General features: G+C 40.3%; 2 protein-coding genes across 6 annotated transcripts in view; one reads left to right on the top strand and one right to left on the bottom strand.

The window, feature by feature from the left end:
* On the top strand, window positions 1-25,637 carry TDG (thymine DNA glycosylase). 4 transcript variants are annotated; one of them, XM_074226733.1, is made up of 11 exons: window positions 1-195; window positions 535-608; window positions 7,609-7,751; window positions 12,419-12,651; window positions 14,012-14,081; window positions 16,446-16,581; window positions 16,787-16,869; window positions 16,965-17,059; window positions 18,637-18,808; window positions 19,368-19,496; window positions 20,545-25,609. In XM_074226733.1, the coding sequence occupies exons 3-11, from the start codon at window positions 7,658-7,660 to the stop codon at window positions 20,685-20,687; spliced, it is 1,155 nt and encodes a 384-aa protein (XP_074082834.1). In that variant the 5' UTR covers window positions 1-195; window positions 535-608; window positions 7,609-7,657; the 3' UTR covers window positions 20,688-25,609. The 4 variants fall into 4 exon arrangements, with proteins under 4 accessions (XP_074082834.1, XP_074082835.1, XP_074082833.1 ...); XM_074226734.1 differs by having other exon boundaries at window positions 538-608; XM_074226732.1 differs by lacking the exon at window positions 535-608 and having other exon boundaries at window positions 12,422-12,651; window positions 20,545-25,637.
* The window catches only part of GLT8D2 (glycosyltransferase 8 domain containing 2), a 36,106-nt gene continuing 33,315 nt past the window's right edge, over window positions 23,113-25,903 (bottom strand). For both annotated transcript variants that reach the window (XM_074226736.1, XM_074226737.1), the window contains 2 exons: window positions 24,679-24,791; window positions 23,113-23,365 (listed from right to left, as the gene is read on the bottom strand). In XM_074226736.1, the coding sequence (XP_074082837.1) occupies window positions 23,193-23,365; window positions 24,679-24,791 (286 nt within the window). In that variant the 3' untranslated portion in view covers window positions 23,113-23,192. The remainder of the gene's footprint in view (window positions 23,366-24,678; window positions 24,792-25,903) is intronic.

Here is a 25,903-nt window from a genome sequence, read left to right on the forward strand (position 1 = left end):
TGGGGCTCTCGGAGGCGGAGTAGCAGCTCCGGCTTCTCTCCCGAGCCTGTCGTCTCCAACCATCCATCCATCCATCCATCCATCCATCTTGTGGCGGCGCCCTCCGGCCCGGCAGGGGAGCAGCGGCTCGCTAGTTAACGGAGGGAAGCGCCGGCTGGAAGGGCGGCGGGGAATGGAACCCGACGACCTGAACAGGTAGGTGGGGGGCGCGCCCCCCCAGCCTGCAGCCCGTCCTGCCCCCCCCCAACACCGCCCCCCTCCGGCCCCCCTCGGGCGCATGCGCACGAGCCGCTCTGGCAAGGTCCCTCATCCTGGTACAAAGGCGGAGGCGGCGCGCGTGCGCAGACGCCCGCCTTGGAAGCAGGGCGCCCGGCTCCCTCCCCTCCCCCTCCCCCTCTTCCTCCCCGGCCCGCTCCTCCGGAAGCCCCTCCTAGGAGGAGCCCAGCCGGGGGCCGGGCGCCGGGGGAGGCGGATGCCCCCCGAAGCCGAGCCCGCGGGCCGCCGGCCTCTAACCTGTGCCTGTTGTCTCCCCAGTAGCGTCCGAGCTCTTTGAGGGCAGGGAGCAGCCTTGCCTGCCTTTGTGTCTCCACATCTTAGCGCGGCGGCCGGTACGTAGACGTCTCCCAATTAAATTTAAGCTTCTAAATTAAATTGAGCTCCCCGCCCCCTTGAACCCCCCACGTGCCTTTGACACCCCCCTTGAGCTTTTGCCTTCCACCCAAGCTGCTGAATTTAATTTAAGCTTGAAATTTAATTTCCCTTCAGCTTCGAAGCTGGGCTTCCACTTCTGCCGTTAAGTTTTAGCACGCTCTGACAGCTAACCTCCGCCAGCGACCTTAAGCTCATTCGTTGAAGTTTAACTTCAGCCTTTTGATTGGGTCAGGAAGACCCGAGTTCAGATCCACCTCCTGATACACCCCAGCTGCATGACCCTGGGCAACTCACTCAGATACCCAGCTGGATGACCCTGGGCAAGTCACTGAGATACTCCCCAGCCGCATGACCCTGGGCAAGTCACTCAGATACCCAGCTGGATGACCCTGGGCAAGTCACTCAGATACTCCCAACTGGATGACCCTGGGCAAGTCACTCAGATACCCCCAACTGGATGACCCTGGGCAAGTCACTCAGATACCCCCAACTGGATGACCCTGGGCAAGTCACTCAGATACCCCCAACTGGATGACCCTGGGCAAGTCACTCAGATACCCCCAACTGCATGACCCTGGGCAAGTCACTCAGATACTTCCCAGCCGCATGACTCTGGGCAAGTCACTCAGATACTCCCCAACTGCATGATCATGGGCAAGTCACTCAAATACTCTCCAGCTGGATGATCCTGGGCAAGTCACTCAGATACTCCCTAACTGTATGATCACTTGAGTCCCTTGAGCTCTGTTTGCCTTTAAGCCAGTGGAGAAGGGAATGGCAAGCCAGTCAAGAAAATTCCATGGACAGTAATGGGGCACAAAGAGTCAGGCAAGACTAAACAAGAAGCTTTTCAAATAGAATTAAAGCTTTGCTGTTTAAGTTTAAAAATAATGGCTGGCCTAAACCGTGCTTGCCTTCAAGATACTTCTGTCAGATTCAGTTTCCTGATTTTTTTTTTTCAAGGGTGCTAAGTCCCTACTTGACTGAGTGGAGGGAGATCAATAATGATTGTTCCCAAGCTTCACTGCTGCCTTAAGCTTTGTCACTGCTGCCTTAAGCTTTGATTGTTTGAGGCCTAAACAGCTTAAACCTTAAGAATGTGGAGCACCTCCAGTGAAAAGCACTAAACAATCCATAATTGATAGCAGAAAGGCCCCAGATGTCATTAGTTGCTCTTCACACTTAGAGCTGGGTGGGAGAGTCTTTAGGCAGTTGCCTTTGGGTGTTTTGTGTCAGTGACTTCCTGGGGATAAGCTCCCATTCCAGCCTGCCTGTCCAGTTGTTAAATTGCTGCTGGCATGTACTTAATAAATAAATGAGCAGATACCCAGACCCTGGTCTGACTCTTTGTCACCCCATTTGGGGTTTTCTTGGCAGACACACTGGAGTGCTTTGTCATTTTTTTTTTCCTCCAGCTCATTTTGTGGAGGAAGAAACGGAGGCAAATAGGGTAAAGTGACTTTCCCAGGTCACTCAGTTAGAAAGTAAGTGGAAGGGTTTTTGAACTCTGGTCTGCCTGACTCCAGGCCTGGTGCTCAACGATCTGGGTGCCTTTGGGAGGGGTTGCAAGGTGGGAAGGGTAGGCACTAACCACCTAGAGACTCTAGCTCCCAAACTTTCCTGACTGGAAAGGTCTGACTCTCCTTCGGCTCCGCCTTTTTCTTGGCTTCTCTGGCTCCTCAAATTCTCACCTGCTGAATGCCAAGCCCTCCTAATTCTGGGGCCTTCACCGTGGGGATCCTTAACTATTGATGTTGTCTGTTGGTAAGATTTGTTGTACAACTTGTCTCCTCATTAAGCATAAGAACTAGATTTTGCACTAAGTGTAATGGGTGCTTAATAAATGTTTATTGACTGGTCAGGACAAGACTTACACAGTATCCTTAATAAGAAAGCAGCATGGGGGGGGGGGGCCTGGAAGGGATACAGCCTCTGCAAAGGCCTGGCAGCATTGTAGAGTGGAGGAAAGGGAGCCTGTTCATTGAACTGGAAGGATTGATTGGGACCAGGTTGGGAAGCGGCTGAAGTGCAGGCAAAGCAGTCTGAGCTGGCCAGGGGCACAGCCAGTGCTCCTCCTGCCATAGGAAGAGCCTAGCATCGTTGCTTTATCCAGTGACATAAAGGATATCTATCGCAAGAGAAATTTAGCTCTGGAGAGCCACAAGGCCTTCAGGAATCATCCAGTCTAATCTCATTTTACAGCTTAGGAAATTGAGTCTCAGGTCCCCTTTGGCAGGATTGCTTTGGTTTCCGCAAGTGGTGAATAACAGAGACACTGTTGGATTCTAGATCCTGCCCTGTTGCATTAGCTCAGGCTGCAGCAGCAAAATGGAGGAGGAATTGAAGCAGCAAGAGGGAGGTGAAAGGAAGCCCAGCAAGAGGGAGCTTGGCCTGAGCTCAAATCCCAGCTCCACTCTTTAATAGCTGTTTGTCCTGGATGAGGCTCTCCTCCTTGACCTGCAAACTGGGGATAAATGCCTGTACTATTATAGTCATACCTGAACTGGGGATAAATGCCTGTACTACTATAGTCATGCCTGCAAACTGGGGATAAATGCCTATATTACTATAGTCATACCTGCAAACTGGGGATAAATGCCTGTACTACTATCATTAAGGACTGATAAGAGGAAAGTGCTTAGTAAAACAGAAGTTGGAGTTTCCATAGTAGACCCAGATATTCTGGGTGAGTCGTATTAAGCATCTTGTACCAGAACTTTTTGGCAGTGACACCTTATTCAGTCCTCACTTGATTTGAGGGCTCTCTCTGACAGTATTGATCAGAAACCATCTTAATCCTTATTTTCTTCTGCAGTAGATGTCATGTTTATGCTACATAGTCTTCATCTGTCCTTCCAGAAATATTTTAAAATATGTTTTTATTGATATTATGTTTCTTATATTTTCTGTTTCACATAGCTATCTCCCATATCACTTCCCTTCCCTCCCTTTCCCAGAGAGCCATCCCAAATGATGAATGCTGTCTTTTCAGTGAGGGGGAAAATCAACAACATTTATAGATACATTGAAAAAATCCCAAAACACATCTAGTGTATGATACCTGTGTACCTCCTACTCTTCAAAGGGATAGGATAGAGGTGACTTAACATGTCTCTTCATTTAAGTTCTGCTTGCTCTTTATATACATTTAGTTTTTTTATTTTCTAACACATGGTCAGCCATTTTTTGTATTTGCATTGTTTAGCTAGTAGGTTGTTTTCTTGACTCTGCTTATTTCACTTTTCATCAGTTCATAATGATCTTTCCATGGTTCTCTGTATGCATCATACACACGTCATTTCTTATAGCACAGTGATATTCCATTACATTCACTACTGTTTGTTTAGCCATTCCCAGAATTGTTGAGCATCTTCTTTGTTTCCTTTTCTTAGGATTCACAAAACGTACTGCTATAAATATTTTACAGTATTTGGGAATTTTTTCTTATCAGTGGTTTCCTTGAAGAAGAATCCCAATTAGTGGAGTTCTCGGAGTATGGACAGTTCAGTCACTTTATTCGCATAATTCCAAATTGTTTTCTAAAATGGTTGTACCATTTCACAGCTCCACCAAACAATGTATTAGAGTGCCTTTCTTCCTACAACCTGTCCAATAGTTGACTTTTCCATTTTTTGGTCATCTTTGCCAGTTTTATAAGTATGAGGTAAAACCTCAGAGTTGGTTTGATTTGCATTTCTCTTATTATTAGTGCTTTGGAGCATTCTTTCATGTAGTGGTGAATACTTTGCAGTTCTTCTTTTGAGAACTGTTTTGTCCTATCCTTTGACCATTTATCTGTTTTGGAATGGATATTTAACTTTTTTGTATTCATGTGTGTTATTTTTCTATCTTAGATAGCAAACCCTTATCAGAGAAATTTGATACAAAGAATTTTTCCCATTCAACCATTTCCCTTCTTATTCTTGACACATTAATGTCTGCAGAAGCTTTTCAATGTCAACTAAATCCAAGTTTTCTATTTTCTATTTTGTAATTTCCTCTATCTAAGTTATTTCTTACCCATAACTGTGAGAGATCCATAAATTTTTATAGGGTCTCCAACCAACATGCCGGGGCCTTTCTTCAGATCTCTTAACTGTGTGGCTGTGGGTTGTAGGGTAATCCCTCTCTTTTGCCAAATGGCGGGCTCACCTATTTTCCTGTCATGCATCTCTCTCTTAATACATCCTGCACCTTATTGCTCTTGTCTATTTGCTTGGTTGGTGATGTTTTTCAGTCTGCTCTTGCCCACTTCACTTCTCCTTCCCCTTTGTGTTTCCTACTCCCCCCTCTAAGATGCTGCATGATGATGTAGAAATGATGCTGAAGGCAGAACCGACAGATGAAGTAGACATCGAAGAGGCCTGTGGTGAGGAAGCACAGTTTTGAGGACACTGAGGGATTAATTCTTAACATATTTGAAAAAGGAGAGGAAACCCAAGTTGAGGGGAAATCTTGGACCTTATTGTCAAAAAAAAGATGATCTAGAGAATATTAATAACCTGTGACCCATCTGCCTTTCAGTATCCTCTACAAAGGAAAAACCTTCCTTGGGGAGGGGTGGGGGTGGTTTCCTCCTTTGTTTTCCTTCAGTCCTGTGTTTGTACCCAGAGAATTGGCACTTCCTGGAGGGTAATACTCCTAGTATTGAATGCATTGTGGTTCACTGGGAAGAGCACTATATTTGCAATTAGAATACCTTGGTTTCAAATCCCACCTCCTATATTTACTAGCTCTGTGATCATGAGCTTACTGTCTCTGACTTTCATTTCCTGATTTGTAAAATGGGAGGGACTGGAATAAGTGATTTCTGAAAGTCCCTTCCAGCTCTGAGCCCTATCTAAGATCAAATAGACTAGCACCACCATCTTATCATCCATCATCCCTTAATGTACTCTGTTACCTCATTGTGGCCTAGAGGAGATCCCCAGGTCTCCAAGCCTGTGCCTTTGGATTAGCCATAGTGTGTCCTATGAATTTGGAAAGTCTTTTGTGTATGATGTAGTTAGGCTTTATGTCTATAGTCAGGACCAGTCCAGCTATGCCTAAAGATGCCTATTGTCAGGTTGACTGCTGGTTCCTTTCCAAGTAGGATACATTTTTGGTTGCCAAAGATTTTGAGGGTTATTTAGTCAGATAGAGACAGCTTGTGATCTACTGGAAAAGAATTTCTTAAATCAATGAAAATGCAGAGCTTGATAATTGGCAGGATTTAGAGCTGAAAGGATCCTTGAGGTCAGAGCGATTGAGGCCATAGAGTATAGAAGAGGAAGCTAAGGTTCAGAGATAGGGGGGTAATAAGCAGCAGGACCAAGAATTGAATAATGCCTTCTGAATTTAGAAATAAGCCTCTTTGTCTTTCTGATAGAATTATAAAATTTTTTTGGAGCCTGGCTATTTCATTCTCTTTCATTTTCCCAATAAGACAGCAGAGACTTGTTAAATGAGAGGCCACAATCAGGTAGTGGCAGAACTGAATCAAAAGCCAGCTTTCCTTACTCCTGAGCCCTTGCATTTTCCATTTAGAGTGCTCTTCTTCCAAAGCCTGAGGATTATTGTTCAGGCTGATGTCAGTGGAGTTTTGTAAAAGCCCAATCAAAGAATATTCAATTGTCCTTTAGGCTCAACTCTTAAAATGTCCTAGATACATTTTCAAAATCAGTGTTGAAAGCAGGGGTTATAATGTTTAATAACTTAATCTATAATTGATAGAAAATTAAATTCCAAGAGTGCTCTTAAATCATACACCTTTGTTGACTTAAAACTTCAGGAATCCTTTCTATTAATTATTGAAGTTCAGTTTACAGTAGGATCTTTTATTTCCTCCAAAAGAAAACTATATTCAGTGCTTAGATTGAAACACCAAAACTGAATATGTGAAAATATAATTTATGATATTGAAAAGCCAGAATAGGTAATTGAAATTTATGTCCTCTCATATCACAGAGATGGGGGAGGGGGACTACCAGGACAGAACATTGTGTTTATTGTCAAATGAAGTCACTATTGGATTTTTTTTTGCTTTGTTGGTTTTTTTCTTTGTCATGAGTTAGGATTCAGATGGCAGGTGAGAATATAACTGCTATAAAGCCAAAAAAAAGCCTGACTAAAACAAAATAAGAGAAATATGGTGAAAAATAACAGCATTTAAAGCTTTATCTTTAAATTTCTTGATCCCAGTTTTTTGTTTAATGTTGTGTAAATAATAAAGTGAACTTAGAAACACTTCAACTTTTCAGTGAATTCTTGTGTAAAATTAATGATAATTTAGTAACATGAATAATTACATCTTAGTTAAATTAAATCATCCTTAAGCTTGAATTTTCATTTTTCAGGTTGTCCTAAATGGGGCACACCTGTTCCTGTAACCTCCAAGAGTCAGTTGGGATATTTTGTGAGAGAGTGGTAATTCTTTTTTCACGGTATCACCTTCAATGGTTATAAATTTCTTTTAAACAGCTCTAGTTAAAACCCATCTATTCACTCTCAGTCTCCTTCATTTTTTCATATTAAACCTTCAAAGGTCTATTAGATGCTATAAAACTGATCCTGAAGTTTTGGTGAGAACAATTAAACCTAAGAGAGCTAGCAGCACTTCTTTATGGTTCTTTTTTTACATCTCTGGAAACATATTGACAAAAAAAAATTAAATGTTTGAAGAGACTTGAGTGATGTTATATTTTAACAATGTTACATTACTTATCAGAACATTTTTTTCTGCTATTATGATTAAATACGGAAACAGACTAAATATTGAGGAGAACGTAGAGACAGCTCTAATATTATGGTAGCCAAACAGTTCAGCATTGAATTGTCAAAATAGCTGTCTTGGAAGGCACATGGCTATTAACGTTTTGAGTCTTTGCAGCTATGGGATTCTGTGATTTAACTTCTATAAGGAAAGTTTGGAATGCCTTAATGAAAATATATTTTCTTACTCACTTTTTCTTTTTTAAGATACTCTTTTGAGCAGATTCAAGCATTTTACCAGTTTCCATACTATCCAATGATGGCCGCACCTCCCAGCATGGAATTTATGAATGAACAACCAGCTCTGCCAGAAATTCCACTCCCAGTGTTTGACCCAGAACCTGTTCAAGGTAGTTTTAGATGCATTGGTAGATTAAGTAAGATTTTGATTAACCAGCCTCTTTTTTTTCTAGAAAGCATGTAGTTGATTGATCTTTTAGGAATCCTTCATAGAGGACATTTTTTCATGACTTGGTAAAAGTTTTCCTTCAAAATTGCAGCTCAATATTTAACTGATATTTGACAAAATTAGTTGTGTAGTTTAAAAAAAAACCAAACCAAATCTCATTTTATTTAATTGTGTTTGACTGTTCTCTGAAACAATATTGGTGAATTCCATATTGTGTAAAGAAAATAAAAGGTTCTTATATTATGACAAAAGGCTTTAAAAAAAATTCTTAGAGCTTAATTTTAGCAGATCTCTGCCTCACTCAGTTCTTTGATATCCAAATTGCATTTTTTCTTTTTTTAAATTTATTTTGAACTAAAATATAAATGGACAAAAAAGGGAACGTTTCTATGTATACAGCACAACAGAATATTCAATATAAAGCCATGGATTTCCATTTCCTAGATTTTTTTAATTGTTTTTTGCAAGGCAATGGGGTTAAGTGACTTGCCCAAGGTCACTTTGCCATCACAAAGAGAACTGCTCTCAATATTAGAACATATAAGTTTTGTTCTCAGAAAGGGTTGGTAAGTTCATCAGTGTCCCAATTTTTCCATTTTCCCTCCAACATTTATTATTTTCCTGCTTCATTATTTTAGCCAGTCCTATAGGTGTAAGTAAGATGATGTCTAAAAGTTGTTTTGATTTGCATTTCTCTAATAATTTAAAGTATTTGTATGTAACTAGATATAGTTTTGGTTTCTTCATCAAAATATTATCTGTTCATATCCTTTCACCATTTATCATTTGGCATGTTCTTATAAATTTGATAGCTCTTTATATTTTTGAGATATGAGACCTTTATATTTTTGAGATATGAGACCTTTATTTGAGAAAATATAAGCGTTTTCTTTCAACTTTCTCTTTTCCTATTATCTTGGTTATTTTGGTTTTATTTGTTAAAAAAAAAAGAATCAGAAAGATCTACAGTGATCTGATGTATTTATGGGAAAACAGATAAAAATCATACATGATGAGGTAGTGTATATGGGGTTTGTAACCAGTATCAGTGAAAATAAAGATGAAAATTTCAAAATGATTTTGACTACATACACTGGTAATATGATTTTTAAAGAAAGTTGTCTGTAAGGGGCGGCTAGGTGGCGCAGTAGATAAAGCATGGGCCCTGGAGTCAGGAGTACCTGGGTTCAAATCCGGTCTCAGACACTTAATAATTACCTAGCTGTGTGGCCTTGGGCAAGCCACTTAACCCAATTTGCCTTGCAAAAAAAAAAAACCCTAAAAAAAAAGTGGTGTGTATACTGTCCTAATCCAACTTTATGGGTAATTTCAAAACAAAAACAGAAAAACCTTGTACTAACATACTGAATTTTACTACTCAGACTAACCAGCTTGTTTACACTCAAGTTAAAAAAACAACCAGTAGGAATTAGTAAGGAGCCAGTACTAAGAGCTAATGGATTTCTATTCTAAATTTTTAAAAAAATTAAACTTTAGTACAGGAGTGAGCAATTAAAAAAAAAAATCAGTCAAGGGCTGCATGGATTGCAAACCAGCATACACCTGAAATTGATTTAGACATGTATATTTTGTTTTTTAATTTTTAGAGAGACATATTATTGCTCTTCCCTTTTGTTTTTACATTAAAAATGGAAGAACTCTGTTCAGTATCTGTATCAGATAACACAATCCTGTGCTTTTAAAAAGAAAAATATATTTTAAAGAAGATGCTGCTAAGCTGGGGAGTGTGCAGAGAATGACAAGCAGGGTGGTGAAGGGTCTTGACCTTTGCTCCAGGAGCAGGTCAGCTGTCTCGAGGGCTCACATGTGGCAGTAGTTCTAAAGTGGCAAATCTAGACTTGACCTAAGGATAAACTTTGTAACAGTGACAGCACTTCAGATGTGGAACAGGTCACGGGATCCTGCTTTAGGGGCCCATAAGCAAAGACAAAAATGGGGTCTTGGGGAGAGTGGATTTTTGTTGAAGAATGAATTAGATATTCTCTAAGATTCCAGTCTTGGCTCCCACATCAGCTGTGTAACCCTGCAGAAATCACTTAGCCTCTCCCTGTACTCTAGCTTCCTCATCCGTAGAAAGAGGAATTAGGCTTGATGGCTACTATTTCTCTTTGAATTCTAAATCTGTGATTCTTTGATTCTTTTCAAACCTGACATCATATGATAATAATTTAGTCTAAAATAGTATGTTCAATTTTATTTTACATAAGTAATTTTAGATGTGAAATATTTTAATGATTATTGAAAGTTTGGAAGCACAAGATTCCTGAAATACTTTCTTTTCCTCGTTTCTTTTATTTTCTGCTCTAAAAAAGTAAGAGGTATTCTGTTTCATTTTCTAGAACAATATCTCCACCCTGTGGCCTTTTAGAACATGGCTGTTTAAGCTTACTGTATTTTGAAACTATATTCTCAATATAGTTTTGCTAGGCATTGCAGATTGTATCAAATTAAGCCAAAGGCAGGAGTATTGCTCTCTGTACTTTAATGGCTAAATTTAGAGTAATTAAGCATTTTTTAAAACAATTGAAAATTAAATTAGAACGTGGTACAGTGACTAAAGAGTTGGCCTCAGAAGCAGAAAAACTAGATTTATGTCTGCTTCCGATACATACTGAATGAGTGACCCTCAGCAAGTCTCTGAAACTGTCAGACAACTTTCTAAAACTATAAGATGCTAGAATATTTGCTGATCTCTATTACTGGAAGGAGTTTCCACACTAAGAGTTCCCTTAATCTATGAAATCATAGATTAGAAGAAGAGAAGCATATCAGGCATGATATTTCCAAATTCCTGAACTGCATGTATTTTTATCTAGGCTGGACAGAAGAAACACTAGCCTGGAATTCAATAGTTTCAAGAAAAATAAAACAGAGGAAACAAAATTGGAAACCTAGTAATATAATAAATATAATAAATATAATAAAATGTGAAGGTATTAAATAAGAGTGAACTCTAGGTATTAGAGATCTTTAGTAGAGATCTAGATGCTAAATTTCCTAGGATAGTATTAGTTTTAGATAATATGTTACAGTAAAAAGAATTCTGGACTAAAGAGTTTTAAAGCCCAGATAGGCAATTTGTTACTAGGACCTTGGGCAAGTCATTTAATCTCACTGGGCCTCAGTCTCCTCATGGGTAAATTGAGGTTAGACTGTATGTCTGTTAGACTTCTGAAGTGTCTTCCAACTCTGGATCTACAGTCTTAAATTTTATGAATAATTTTAACTTCAGGGTGTAATGGGTTAAGTTCAACCATAAAATGGAAGCAGGCCAGACAAGATTAGAAACAACCCAACAATTTGCTGCCTAATACATAAAGACATGTATATAAACAATATTTATAGCAGTTCTTTTTGTGGTGACAAAAAATTGGAAATTGAGAAGATACAGACCAAAGAAAAGTATTTTCATTTTTTAAAAAAAAAAATTTCTCATGTTTTTTCCCTTTTCTTCTGATTCTTCTTTCACATCATGCATAATATGGAAATATAGTTAACATGATTGTACATAGATAACCTAAATCAGATTATTTGCTGTGATGAGGGAGGGGGGAGAAAAAGAAGGTAATCAAAAAATGTGAGACTCTAAATCTTAGGAAACAATGTATGCTGAAAACTATCCTGACATGTAATTGGAAAAAATAAAATAGAATAATTTTTTTAACAAAAGACACATGTATAGAATTTAAAAAATGAAACTAAAACAAAAGTGATTATGCTTTAGGTCGATGTAAAAAGTGGCAGGAATTACAATCATGATTTAAGATAAAACAGTAAAAATAGGTGATTGACAAATTTAGAAATTACAGAGGATAATGTGGCACTTGCAGTTTGCATCATTGAGCTCAAAATCAGTGAAAGAAATACATTTTAAAAATTGACACGTGAAAAGTCTTACTTTCAAGTTTTTCATAGAGCCTACGGTAGTTTTATTTGCCTTGTAGACTATCACATTATCAGAATAACACCACATTTTTCTGGCATTATTGGGAGAATTAACCTACTGAGTGAAGCTTAGTTGCTTATTACATAATTCAATTAAAAAATTTATAACTTTATGTTGAAAAATATTTCACAAAAGTAATTTCTTACTTTCCTGTCAAGTATATTGGATCAAATAAAATATTTTCTTGAAGATTCAGATTTTTTGCCATGCACCACTCTCATGTCTGTTCTATATCAGGTACTCTGCTAGCTTTGGGATTAAAGGTACAGAAGTGAGACTGTTCTCTCGGCCAGATATATATCATGTTCACAAAGAAGGACATTTAGCATCTATTCAAAATATACTTAGAGATTTGGAAGGAATGAGGCCCACTGACAACTAAGAGCAGCCTCCAGATAGGTGAATGAGAATCATAACCAGGCCATGAGTCCATGAGGTGGGACTAGGTCATGCTCACGGTTCACTCCTATCTCCTCACTTTCCAGACTTCTCCATCCTTGTGCAGAGTTGTGTAATATGATGATGCTAAACTTCAATGTGTTGACTCTCAATGAAGAGTCTTTATATGATGAGCACTGAATACTATACTTCTTTAATAGAAATGTCAGATGTCTACAACTTAAATAATTCTAATATTTCAGAAGAAAAGGGAAGAAAAAGAAGAACGAGATCATCGCAACCAAAAAAGCCAGAGCCAAAAAAACCTGCCACCCCCAGAGCAGCCAAGTCGGCAAAATCCAAGGGGAAACAAGAAAAAATTACAGACACTTTCAAAGTGAAAAGGAAAGTCGATCGTTTTAATGGGGTCTCAGAAGCTGAACTTCTGACTAAGACCCTCCCTGATATTTTGGCTTTCAATTTGGACATTGTCATTGTAAGTTGGCATCTTCATGAAGCTTTTCAGAGCAGTCTGGTTTTTCAGTGGATTTTCTGTCATTTACAGGCCTCAGGGGAGGTGCTGGGGTACTGCAATGGAAAGATTCATTTCTAAATGTCCTTTTTTGGGGATGAGAAGTATCTACTTCTGAGTAGTTGAAGGTTACGTTGTAGGAGGTCAGACAGCTCTTAATGTCCAGTTGTCTATTTGAGAAAAAATTTCACTTAGTAAGAGAGCTAAAAGATAGAGAGAACTAAACAGCTATTAACAAAAATGATCAGACCGTTCCCTCAGGGCCTCCCCCCTCCCCCCTGGGGAGCCGTTTTTGTGTTCTTGACCTGCACCACTTTTAGCCACATTTCCTAGTCTGTTTCTTGCCTTGTCAGTATGTCGATCAAGGGGTATTGAGCCACGAAGTAGGAACTGCTCCTGTGTTAAGTGTTAAGTGTTCATGGCTCCATTGTTCATTTTCTTCTATTGTTTGATTTTGGTCTTTGACAGTGCATTTGGGGTTTTGTGATGTTGGTGTGTGGTACTATTTCTAGTCTACATTTCTATCATATTTTATGGTAGACAAACCTTCCCCCCCAAGAAAATCCTGTGAGGTTTACTCCATTTTTACAGATAACATTGAGGCCCAGAGAGTGAGTGACATGGCCAGTGTTCCACTGTTGATGTCAAAACCAGGACTTGAACTAGGTCTTCTGGTGCCACCACTGGTGCTCTTTCCCTATAGATTGTACCAATAAATACTTTTGTACTCACCTTTCCCTAGAACTCCTCTCTGCCATATTGTACGGAAATTTTGAGTTTTTTGTGCTTTTTAATTTAAGTTTTGATTGAAATGTCATTTTTTTTAAAGAGTGCTGAAATCTTGCACTTAGGTTAACTTTTAAGTCAGAAATATAAGATACTTGTCCCACAATACTATACAGTGAGTGTACTCTAGACAGATTAAAATAGTAGTTGGGAAATATTTAGCAAAGTAAATAAAAATACAATAATATTACATTTTAAAACTGTCATTATACTGGCCATAGGTATTCCCTACATATAATTTTCATTTCTATTTGAGTTTTGATCTAAATTTAAAAAATTATTTAGGACAAAATGTTTTTTTCCTAAAATGAAATTATTGCTTCAAATTAAGACTAGGAAATTATTTAAAAACATTATTAATCACATTTATTTAAATGTATCTTTTAATAAACTAACTGGAAACAAAGATTTACTTACCTTTTTCTCCCCAACAGATCACATCTTGGTAACTTAAAAAAATTATTTTTAATTGATTGATTTTCTCCAATTACATGCAAAGTAATTACATGCAAAAATTTTGAATTGTCTTACTTTCTAGATTGGCATAAATCCAGGACTAATGGCAGCTTACAAAGGACATCATTACCCAGGACCTGGAAATCATTTTTGTAAGTTGTTCCCTTAAGCTTTTTTTAATTTTTTTTTAATTTTTTATTTTTTTTAGGTTTTTGCAAGACAAATGGGGTTAAGTGACTTGCCCAAGGCCACACAGCTAGGTAATTATTACATGTCTGAGGCCGGATTTGAACTCAGGTACTCCTGACTCCAGGGCCGGTGCTTTATCCACTGCACCACCTAGTGGCCCCTCCCTTTAGCTTTTTATCATTGTTAATTCATGTAAAAAACTTTTTAACTAGTTTATTTTTTCTTGCCTTAACTTGGCATGGTATTGACACTGAGTTTTATAAAAATATATCTGAGATCTGGCCTCAGACACTTAATAATAATTATCTAGCTGTGTTACCTTGGGCAAGTCACCTAACCACAATGCCTTGACAAAAAAAAAAGAATGTATCTGCAGGTCAGTTCTGTCTAGATAGGAAGCATTGGCCTAATGAAGGATAGTGTCTGCTGTCACAGCTGTCCTAATTAGTGTGAAAGGGCCCATAACTACTAGAGTGGTTACTAAGTGATGACTTCTGGGGACTTTGGTAAGTCATAAAATTGGTGAAAATACAAACTAGCCCCCCCCAAATAGTCCCACCCTCTGTTTCTAGAGCAGGTTTATCCACCTGGTTTGCCCAAGGCCCTCATAGTCCATTCATGTGGCCACATCATGTAATTAGAAAATGAAGGAATGCATGAACAGTGTTACAACATCGAAGACCTACTTAACCCTTAATTAACATGGCCCTTGACAAGTTTTTGTTGGGTGATGAGACCCAGAAGCGCAAAGCTTGGACACCCTTGTTCTAGAGTGAAAGACCTGGAGTAGGGGAAAGGGAGGGCAAAGGGCACTAAAAACCAGACCGACCTTAAAATGTCTACAAAGAACTCTTTTGACTGGATACTTATTCCTGTTGTCTCCCTTCTGGCAAAGAGCAAACCCATATCCATGCTGACATTGTCCCTTTGAGTAGCAACCCAGGTTGTGCCTCCAGGGAAAGGTGGCTCCTGGTCAGTGAGAAGCTGCAAGTGAGGTGGCAGCTTAGCGAGGAGCACAGCAAGGGAACCCCTCATGAAAACCTGATTCGTGTTGGCAGACTGAGTTCCCCGCAGTACAGAAGGGTTAAATGACTTGCTGTTGTCACATACTTTTGGGTCAGTTCACCCCCAAGACCTGTGACAACCCACATCTGAGAATTAAAGTTACATGTTCAAACACTCATGGACCCCGTGTAATCAGATCTGTCATTATCTCTGGTACTTTGTGGGGGAAGATGGCGTCATCCAGTAGCATGGAATGAAACTAATAATCAGATGGATTGGGTCTCATCTCCAAACATCTGCTGGAGTGGTCCCAAGGAGCCCTTAGCTAGTGTAGCTCAGCTGGTCCAGGTTCATGGTGTACACCAGGGCCGTCTAACCTTACTTTTAAAGGTTTTTATTGAAACAAAACACGATATATTTTGAATTGCCATTTTAGTGAGAGCTCTGTGGTAGTTTGGTTTTGTTTACTAAAGCATTTAGTGAACCCATGGGGGCTGCATAAAATCGCCCAATAGCTGCATTTTGGGGAGCCCTGGTTGACACTACTTAGAAATAGGATGCCACAAGGAGAATGTTCTGGTATCCATATCATTACCCAACAAGACAAAGTTAAGGCCATATTTGGGACACTGAATTCTATGAAGGCATCTCCCAGATGATTTCTGATCATCCTGGATTCATTAAAAAGTGCCTATCTAGTCTAGTCTAGTTTTCAGGTCAAACCTAAAAAGTTGTCCTTGTCAAAGACTTCTTGTTAGAGCTCAACATCATGTGTAGATTGAAGGAGGAATGGCATTTTCTTAACCCTGACTGCTGGGGATACTGATAGAAAAGTCAGACAATCCCCTGCCTCCCAGGTGGAAGGTTACAGGTTTGGGTGGTGAAAGCTTTCTTCCATGTCTTCTGTGGAGATTGTGTCTTCACAGGATGGTTGTTTTGTGTCTGAAGACCCCAGGGCTGGAAACCTCACCATGCCTTTGGGGCTCTTGGGGTCAGGATCCTGGACGAACACCAGGATTGAAGGGAGGCTGCTGGTGAGGGTTCGACTTGCCTGGCATGTGCCGCCTCTTCCTCTCCCTCACAGGACTGACTGAAGAGCAGTTAGTAAAACAGGACAGTCTGTTCTTTGTGCCCTGTAATAATAATCTGCTTGTGTTGGTCCACCAATGAATGAGAAGGGGTTTAGTGACTGGTTTTCTTTTCTGGTTATTTCTTCTGAAGAATGGAATATGGAACAGAGAATATAAATTCTCCTACCAGAAAATTTTTTGTCTTGAAGTTCAAACCACACCTTATTTGTTTTTCCTACTATTTTGTTTTAGGGAAGTGTCTCTTTATGTCTGGACTGAGTGAGGTCCAGTTAAATCATATGGATGATCATACTTTACCAGGAAAGTATGGTATCGGATTTACAAATATGGTGGAAAGGACCACCCCAGGCAGCAAAGATCTTTCAAGGTAGGGCAGTACACAATGATTTTTTTAATGCTACAAAAATACAAGCCTTGTGGGCCACAGTTATCTTCTTCTTGTCCTCCACTATTTTTATGTTGTATTTTTTGTTGTTAGAAAGTGATGATGCTGTTATTGTTTTTGTTTTGACTCTAAAGATTTGCCAAGATACCACATTACTGTACTATCCTACTTTGTTATTCTATTTTAGTAAAGAGTTTCGAGAAGGAGGACGTATATTGGTGCAGAAATTGCAGAAATACCAACCCCGAATTGCGGTTTTCAATGGAAAATGTAAGCTTTTTCTCTGCAGCCACGCAGACTTTTTGTTGGTGGTGGTGATGATGTCCACAATTCTACATGTCAATATGGGTTTGTTTCATTTCTAGGTATTTATGAAATCTTTAGTAAAGAAGTTTTTGGAGTAAAAGTTAAGAAGTTGGAATTTGGACTTCAGCCCCATAAGGTCCCAGACACAGAAACTGTAAGTTGCAATTGTTAGCAAACTAATGACTAGAAAGATTTTTAGTCAGGTCAGCCTTTTGCCTTCATGGTTCATATTGGTCTAAATAAAGACTATCCCTTTAAGATGTAATCTCTTAAGGGCCCCTAGGTAGCACAGTGGATATAGCACTGGCCCTGGAGTCAGGAGATCAGAATTCAAATCTGGCCTCAGTCACTCAATAATTACCTAGCTGTGTGGCCTTGGGCAAGTCACTTAACCCCACTGCCTTGCAAAAACAAACCAAAAAAAAAAAAGATGTAATCTCTTTGAAAGGAAAAAATAGACAGATGTACCTCAGTAACAACAAACATAAATCATGTTTATATTTTATATAAACCATTTTTTTAGGAGAGAAACAATTTAGCCCATAGCTGGGCCAATGTGGTAACATGAATTTGGTTATTTTATTGAAAAGTATTTATTTGACTTAAGTCTTGAACTCTGTCTATGAACATAGACATTTGCCTTAAGCAAATGAATTAGGTCCTATAAGTGCAATCAAAAAGACTAAAATATGCAAGTAAAATTCAGGCTTATTATATCTTATTGATAAAGTAGTAAAAAAAATGCAAAATTATTTTGATACAGAAATTTATTTTTTCTATCAAGGGGGAATTATAATGTTGGTTCCAAATAGTTGTATTTTATAAATTCATTTATCCTGCAAGTTTTTCTCAGACTTCTACTCTGCAATGCAGTATACAGGGGAATATTTGTTGTTCAGTCATTTTTAGTTGTGTCTGAGTCTCTGTGACTCCACTTGGGGTTTTCTTGGTAAGGATACTGGAGTAGTTTGTCATTTCCCTCTTCAGCTCTTTTTACAGATGAGGAAACTGAGACAAACAAGGTGAAGTGACTTGTCCAGCATTACACAGTTTTAGTAAGTGCCTGAGGTCAGACTTGAACTTTGGACTGATTCCAGGCCCAGTGCTTTTTTTCGTAGCACCACCGAACCACCTGAAGGGAGGATGGAAATAAAAATAAAACCTGGTCCCTGTTTTCAGCATAGAAATTAAGGACATCTCAGGTCAAACAAGTACATAGTCGTATGCCTACCCTTAATCAATGAATTTCATTAATATGGCATTTTGTGATATAAGTGTTGGGTTAATTTTGTAGTCTCTTTGCAGAAAAGGACTTTGTTGTTTTCTTTTAACCAACATCCACAGACATATACCCCCACACACACACATACACCACATACACACACACACACACACACACACACACACACACACACGGTTATAGTCACATAGATAGACACTTGCCCCCGCCACATATACACAGAGACATACACCCTTGGATACACCACACTCAGACACAGATGCACCACACACACATATTCCCACCACATACACATACACTCATATACATTCATACACTTTTCTCTTCTTGAGGGTGGGGGCCCTTTGGCCCCCAGGAAGAGCTTAGTAAATGCTCAGGGAGTTGATTGAGCTTTGCTGGTCCAAGCCTCCTGGCCCCAGGACCTTGGCACTGGGCCACTCAGGGGTCTGCCATGCTCAGGTCCTCCTCATTCTGCCCATCTCCTCTCATAGCTTTGCTACGTGATGCCATCCTCCAGCGCTCGATGTGCTCAGTTCCCACGGGCGCAAGACAAAGTTCATTATTATATCAAACTGAGAGATTTGAGAGATCAGCTCAAAGGCATCGTCCCGAACACTGATGTGCAGGAGGTGCAGTACTCGTTTGATCTGCAGCTCGCCCAAGGTATGTCGCTGCTGGGCTGCCAGCAAGCTCCCATTCAGTTGTCATCTGCCTGTGCTGGACTCGAGCCTCCTTTGTTAGAGATGAAGGCTGGGGCTCTTATTCTTCCCCTCCCTCTTCCTCCCCCCCACCCCTAGAACAGGGAGTTGTCACCTCTGCACCTTTTGGGGTCACTGCTATCTCAAGAAGCTTAAGATCCCCTCAGAATAATGGTTTGAGGCTTCTTAATGCATAAAATGGAACATATAGGTTACAAAAGCAACTAGTTATAGTAAAATGCTATTATTAAAATCTATTTTTTAAAAATAGTGTTCAAGGGTTCCAGGTTACCTCTGTTCTAGAGAGGTTGGTGTTGGTTTTTGTTAATGTAGCAGGAGGAGTGGAGTTGGGACTCAGAAACATTATAGCCACCTTTGGAATCTGCCCCCAAGGTATCAATATGGGGGTTCTGTGGTTGTCTGAAAAGACAAATCTTGAGTAACCATTTAATGTCTCACTACCGTGAGTAAATGTTTTCAAAACAACATTCGGAAGGAGTTTTAATTTGCTTTTCTTCTTACAGAGGATGCAAAGAAGATGGCCGTTAAGGAGGAGAAGTATGATCCCGGCTACGAGGCAGCGTATGGAGGTGCTTATTGTGAAAAGGCGTGTGACGTTGAGCCTCCTTGTGCCTTCTCTTTGGACGGGACAGGTAGTGTGAGGCTGCCCTTCCTGTGGCATGGGACTGTGTGGGTAGTAGTGGCTTCATTATTTTTACCATAAGGAGGCGGCAGCAGTGCTGAGTAGAGAATGTAGGACCAGGGACCCGGAAGGCCCCCCTCCAGCACTGTGCAGTCTGGCCCTGAAGTGGTCACCTGCTGGGGCTCGGACAGCCTCCCTTGGACTGCTTAGTGAGTCTTGGATGAATGCCAGGTTTTCCTCCAGGAATCCTCTTGCTTCTCTTAGAGAAATAGCCATGTGAGTGACGGGGTTAGTGATGGCAAAGGCAGACAGTATTTTTTTTTTTTTTGCATGGTGATAATATTAAGTGACTTGTTGAAGGTCACACAGCTGGGTAATTATTGTCTGAGGCTGAAACTCAGGTCTTCCTGGGCTGGTGCTCTACTACGCCACCTAGCTGCCTACAGTTATTATTTTTATATATAATAGGGGGCAGAATTTCTTCTCAGTTACTGTCACTCAAACTGATTCCTATGACATTTTTATGATTTTCTACCCAGGACAGTTTTTTTAAAGAAGCAGCAATATTTGTTTTTTAAAAGACCCTAATTTTCTATTCATTATAGTTGCCAGTAAGAGTTCTTTATTTTTCTTCAGAAAATTCCTTTCTTCAGAGGAATGACTAGGTAGCTCAGTGGATAGATTGCCAGGCCTGGAGTCAGGAAGACTTACCTTGAGCTGAACAGTTTTTAAAATGCTTTTATTTCAAAGAGTTAAGAAAGAAATTCCAGCTTCTGATAGCAGCTCTGGTCTCACTCTTTTTTAGTTTTTGCAGGGCAAATGGGGTTAAGTGGCTTGCCCAAGGTCACACAGCTAGGTCATTATTAAGTGTCTGAGACCGGATTTGAACCCAGGTCCTCCTGACTCCAAGGCCGGTGCTTTTATCCACTATGCCACCTAGCTGCCCTTCTGGTCTCACTCTTGGCCATTGCCATCAATCCTCCTTTAAGGACCTTCACTTTCATTGTCTCGGAAGACAGAATAAACTAACCCTGAACCATTTTTTCCCTTCTGCTTAGGAACAAATAATCTAGCCTTAAGTGGAGAACCAACTTTCGGGGACATTATGGGTGATCAGTGGCTGACGCAGTCCTTCACAGACCAGCTTCTGCCAAGCTTCAGTCCCTTTGGGACCCCAGAGCAGGAAGGCGGCTGTTTGTGAGGACGGCCTTCGGAGCTCCGCCTCTACCCTGTGGTTTAATGCAGCTGTCCAGACGGGCGCCTCTGTTCACCAACTGAAGTGTTTGAGTAGAACTTACTCCTCCTTTTCTGGTAGCTCATTTGTGTGGTAGAATTAACTTTATGAGCTCAATAGTTTGACAGCAAACGTAGATCCTTTTCTATGTGAGTTTTTATATTTAATGTGTGTCATTGTATACAGTTTTGGACAAACTGTAGTCTCATTTCTGAAGAAATTATTTCTTTTGGGAGTTGCTTCTAGTCTGTATTTTTTTTTTAAACAGCCTGTATATTTATACTTCTTTCTTAAATCTGCATATGGCAAGAAATTCCAGAATCCTTATGCCTGAAAAGCACATTCTGTGCATGATTGTCACGGGTACAGACACACACGTGTCACAATTCATATGTGGACATGAGACTCCTCACCTGATGTCTGTGGAGTCCATGCTTTGAGACTTGGGGACTTTCCATTTGAACTGTGGGGGGGGGGATTCTAAATCTTTTCTTTCCCCACAACAGCCCCTTCCCCCTGTGGTCAGAGGTTGGCCGGACCTCAGGCCGGAGACAGCTGACTGCCCTCGGTCAGTTCTGAGGAGGCGGCAGACTGGGGGAAATCACATTTTCAATGGTTCGTTTGTCACTTGGCAGATGTTTTACTTAAGAGGATGAGCAGAGGTATGTAGTTAGGAGGCAGTGGCCTCTCTGTCCGGGTGCCTGCCCCTGCTCTGTGTGGTGAGTGATGGAGCAAGCCGATGCTCAAACCGTGGTTGGGAGAAGGTCTGTATGGGTGCTTTTCATACTTGAAACATGCCTATAATGTGCTGTCTAATAGAATATGATTTCCCCTGCTGGTCCTATCAAATAAGCCAGTAGTTTTCATTCCCTTTCTCCACCATAACTCATCTCTTTGGCAAAAATGTCCATTGGTCAGGGTCCACGCAAAGGGTCTTTTGATTCATTCTCTCGTGATTTTCTAGTGTACAGTCTCCTCAGTGCCACAAGTGATCTGTAATTACTTCTTGTGGGTGTCGCCCCCATTCACCAGTGCCACTTTTATTAAATTCTGACCTGGTCAGAATGCTAAAAATCATGGAAAGTCAGAGCTGCAAGAGACCTCGGAGAAGTCTTTTAGTTCAGCTCCCTAATCTTGTTAGTGGGGAAACGAACCCAGCCAGGACAAGCATTAACGGCAAAAAGTAGGACAAGAACCCAGATGTTCTGACCCCCAGTCCAGTGCTCTTACACTCCATGCTTTTATATTCAGATAGATGTGGCTTTTTTAAATATGAAGTATTTATGATGGTTTATAAATGTCGTTTTCGGGGAGTCATGTGGCTTCACCCTCTCTTTGTAATAGCTGTTTAAAAGCTCTATCTTGTGAATCAGATCCTGCTACTTCTTTTTGCTGTGGGCCGTGGTGGAAACTTTCTCCTTTTTTCCCTCGAGTTTAGGTCAAACTGTGTGAAAACTCTCTGTTCTTTGTTATTTAAAATGATGTACTGTATTACTGTTTACATGGACATTCTCCTGCAGGTGCTCACAAGTGCCTTGCATCAGGGATTAAGTAGGAATCAATTATATTTTCACAAGAACTATGTAAAGCATGTGATTAGTACTGCTCTAGTCTGTAACTATTGTAGCTTTACAATAGTCTTGTTTTTAATTTAAAGGGGAGGGAAATACAGTCTTTAGATTTTGTCATACACCTACTTCTCAAGTAAGTATTGAAATTATGTAAACATGTTCTATGACATTTTCATGAAAAATGACAAATCAGTGATGGCTGTTCAGTTGTCTTATCCATGATGGTTTGGAGCTTTTTCATTCAATAGTAATGAAAAAAAGCTTTAAATTCTTTTGAAAGTATGCCAATTTTGACAATAAAAATAGAGGAATTGTCTCTGTTGTCTTCCTGTTGTGTATGAGATGTTAACATTTCACTCACTTTACCTTAAGTTTTGGTCAAAAAAAAATCTACTTAATTGAAAAGGCATTAAATGAGATATTTCTCCTCCACCCTCCCAAGAAAAATTGAGAAAATCCAGAAGCTATTAAATATTTTAAGCATAATAGTTTTTCGCAAGACTGGAGACTTCTAAGTTAGAAAAAAAAGCCTCATCTTTCATATGAAACCTTAAACATATGGTTAAGAAATCTTTAATTTTCTAATTTTGTTAATCCATGAAACTAGTTGTTTGTCTTTGAAAGTCAAGCTTAGCAACCCAGTGTTCATTTTCTAATATACAAATTTCTTTCCAACCAGATAGTTCCACAGACTTGCCTTTACCCTAAGGGAATACTTTGGAGGGAAAAAAAAGCAAATCCATTTCTGCTTCCCATAGTATGAGTCTCAAAGGCCCTCTTTGTCAGATGAAGGTGAATTATGACTCAGATGTGTTGAAAAATGCTCCATAAAAATAATCTATTTATTATGAGTTGTAAGATTGCAGCAAAAGGGGACAAACACCCTGTATCTGTCCTCATATCAGCTCCCTCCTCGATTGAGTTTGAATTTTCCAGAAGGGTCAGGGATGAACCAGCTTTCCCAGAGGTCAGGGTGCACACTAGGGAAGTCCCATGGCTTGTGTCTTCCATTCCAGTGAAGTAGTTTTGCCTCCTGAAGAAAGTGTTCAGAGTATCTGGCCTCGGCACTCCAGCCTTTGGTGTGTTGGGGAAGGGAGAGAAACATCCATTAGCAGACTCTTTAATATACACACCTGCTCCCGATAACTTGGTAGAGATGAGAGGGCCCCTCCGGGAGATTTGCTATGACCTTCTGTGAGGGGAGGGAGATAGCCCTAAAGCCCTAGATTTTGGACTCTTATAAAAGCCAAGGCCAGGAAGTGAGTGATGGGCCACTGGTCACACAGGTGGTTACCATACAGGTTAGAAGGATAATGGAAGCTTTTTTTATTTTACATGTCACCAATGAGCAGGGGTGGGGTGCTGTTATTGTCCACATTTTACAGATGAGAAAACTGAGGCAAGCAGGTGAAGTGACTTGTCCAAGGTCATACAGCTAGTCAGTGTCTTAGAATTGAATCTCTGGGCTACCCTGCTCCTGTTTCTCCTAAATACCTTTAATAGGTGGCACAGTGAATAGAGCACTGGCCTTGGATTCAGGAGGATGGGAGCTCAAATCTGGCCTCAGACACTTGTGACTTACTAGCTGTGTGACCGTGGGCAAGTCACTTCACCCTGACTGTCTCACATCCAGGGCCATCTGCAGTCATCCTGAACCATATCTGGCCACTGGATCCAGATGGTTCTGGAGGAGAAAGTGAGGCTGGTGACTTAGCACAGCCCCCTGCTCACTCAAATCCAATTCACGTGCTTGTCATGGCATCACCTCCTTGATGTTGTACTCATCTTCGTAAATGAAGGATAAACATTATTAGAAGTTGGACTGTAACTTAGATCATGTACTTCCATACAAACGTGCACATATGCATATATATGAATATTTTATGTACTTCTGTGCTATGAATGTGTGTGTACAAGTGTGCCCTCACTGGGACAGCCAGGTGGTAGCATGTAGTGCTAGGCTGTAGTCAGGAAGACCCTTGGCAAGTCACTTAAATTGCCTGCCTTAGTTTCCTCTCCTGTAAAAAGGACGATAACAGCACTTCCCTTCTAGGGCTGTGAGCCTTAAGTGAGAGATTTACTGGTACACTGGCATTTAATGTTTCCTTCCTCCCTCCCTCTCTGCCTTCTTTTCCTCCTTCCTCTGTACCATTCTACTTCCAATATCTAAACAAAAAAATCTTATCAAGAACAGGGCTTATAGAGTCCTGCTTTCAAAAGCATCATTTGCAATTAAATTTGGGGATTTTTCTAGGTCAGAAATGTCTTTGGCTCTGCCACTTATGACTGTCTAAAGCCCAACTAATTCCACTCAGGTGTGTTTGGGCTAGATGGTTCCCGTTCCATCTAGAGCTTACTCCTCCCCCTAGGGTATCCACCCAGCTTACCCAGGTGCCGAATGTGCCACATTGGATTGATGTGGGAATGCTTCCCATAAAAGACGATGAGCATTGGGGAGGTGGCCACCCCACCACCCAGCGAGCTGCTATAGAGGTTCTCCCTAAAGAAAAAAAAATACGTGAAACCCAGAAGTCAAAGCTCAGAAGGAAGTGAACATATTTCACCAAACCAAACATTTTTTTAGTTTCAAGTGTTAAAGGCTTCTTGAGGCAAGTGTCACCATACAATCACATTAGACACTTTTTTTTTAGTTTTTGCAAGGCAATGGGGTTAAGTGACTTGCCCAAGGCCACACACAGCCAGGTAATTAAGTGTCTGAGGCCAGATTTGAACTCAGGTACTCTTGACTCCAGGGCCGGTGCTCTATCCACTCTGCCACCTAGCTGCCCCTAGACACATTTTCTAATGAATATTTCCAGATTTATAGTATTTCTAAGCTTTTATTTCTCTTGGTGGCCTAGGTCACAAATACTCAATAGGATTAGTAACCTCAATATAACCCACGCATACCTGCCTATCCTGTGTAACATATTTATGTCCTCCCATGAGTCTTTCCCAGGGAAAATCCATTTTGAGTGTACCAGAGGACTCATTTTTCGCTTCTCAGGGGAGCACTTTGACTATCTACCTATCATTCTTTAAAAAGAAAAAAAATCCAGGAGCTGGTTCAAGTGGACCAATTCTACTATAGATTCTACTAGAGGGCTAGATAGTGCCCTGATTTCACACATCCAGATTCCCCAGATGAGGAAGCTTCTTTCATTGTAGATTGATATCTTCTCTGCAACTTAGTTTTTTTTTTTTTTTAGGTTTTTGCAAGGCAGTGGGGTTAAGTGGCTTGCCCAAGGCCACACATCTAGGTAATTACTAAATGTCAGACCAGATTTGAACCCAGGCACTCCTGACTCCAGGGCAGGTACTTTTTCCGCAACTTAGTCTTGAACAGATGTACAGGGTCACACAGCCTAGATACGTAGACTTGTTCTTGAGGTGAACTCTAGCCATTACTCCCAATACTCTTAAAATACAAATTCTTTAATATTTCTTTTTTTCCTATAATAAAGATGTATAATTTGAAGGGGCCTTCAAAGGCAGCTGTCCAAATACCTCATTTACTAGGAGAAGCCCATAAATATTAAGTAATGTCCCCAAGATCATCACAGGCTGCTTATTAGACTAATTTCAGGATGTCTAATTCCTCTGATTTTGAGT

The sequence above is a fragment of the Macrotis lagotis genome, chromosome 2, assembly GCF_037893015.1.
Source record: "Macrotis lagotis isolate mMagLag1 chromosome 2, bilby.v1.9.chrom.fasta, whole genome shotgun sequence".
Lineage (NCBI taxonomy): Eukaryota > Metazoa > Chordata > Mammalia > Peramelemorphia > Peramelidae > Macrotis > Macrotis lagotis.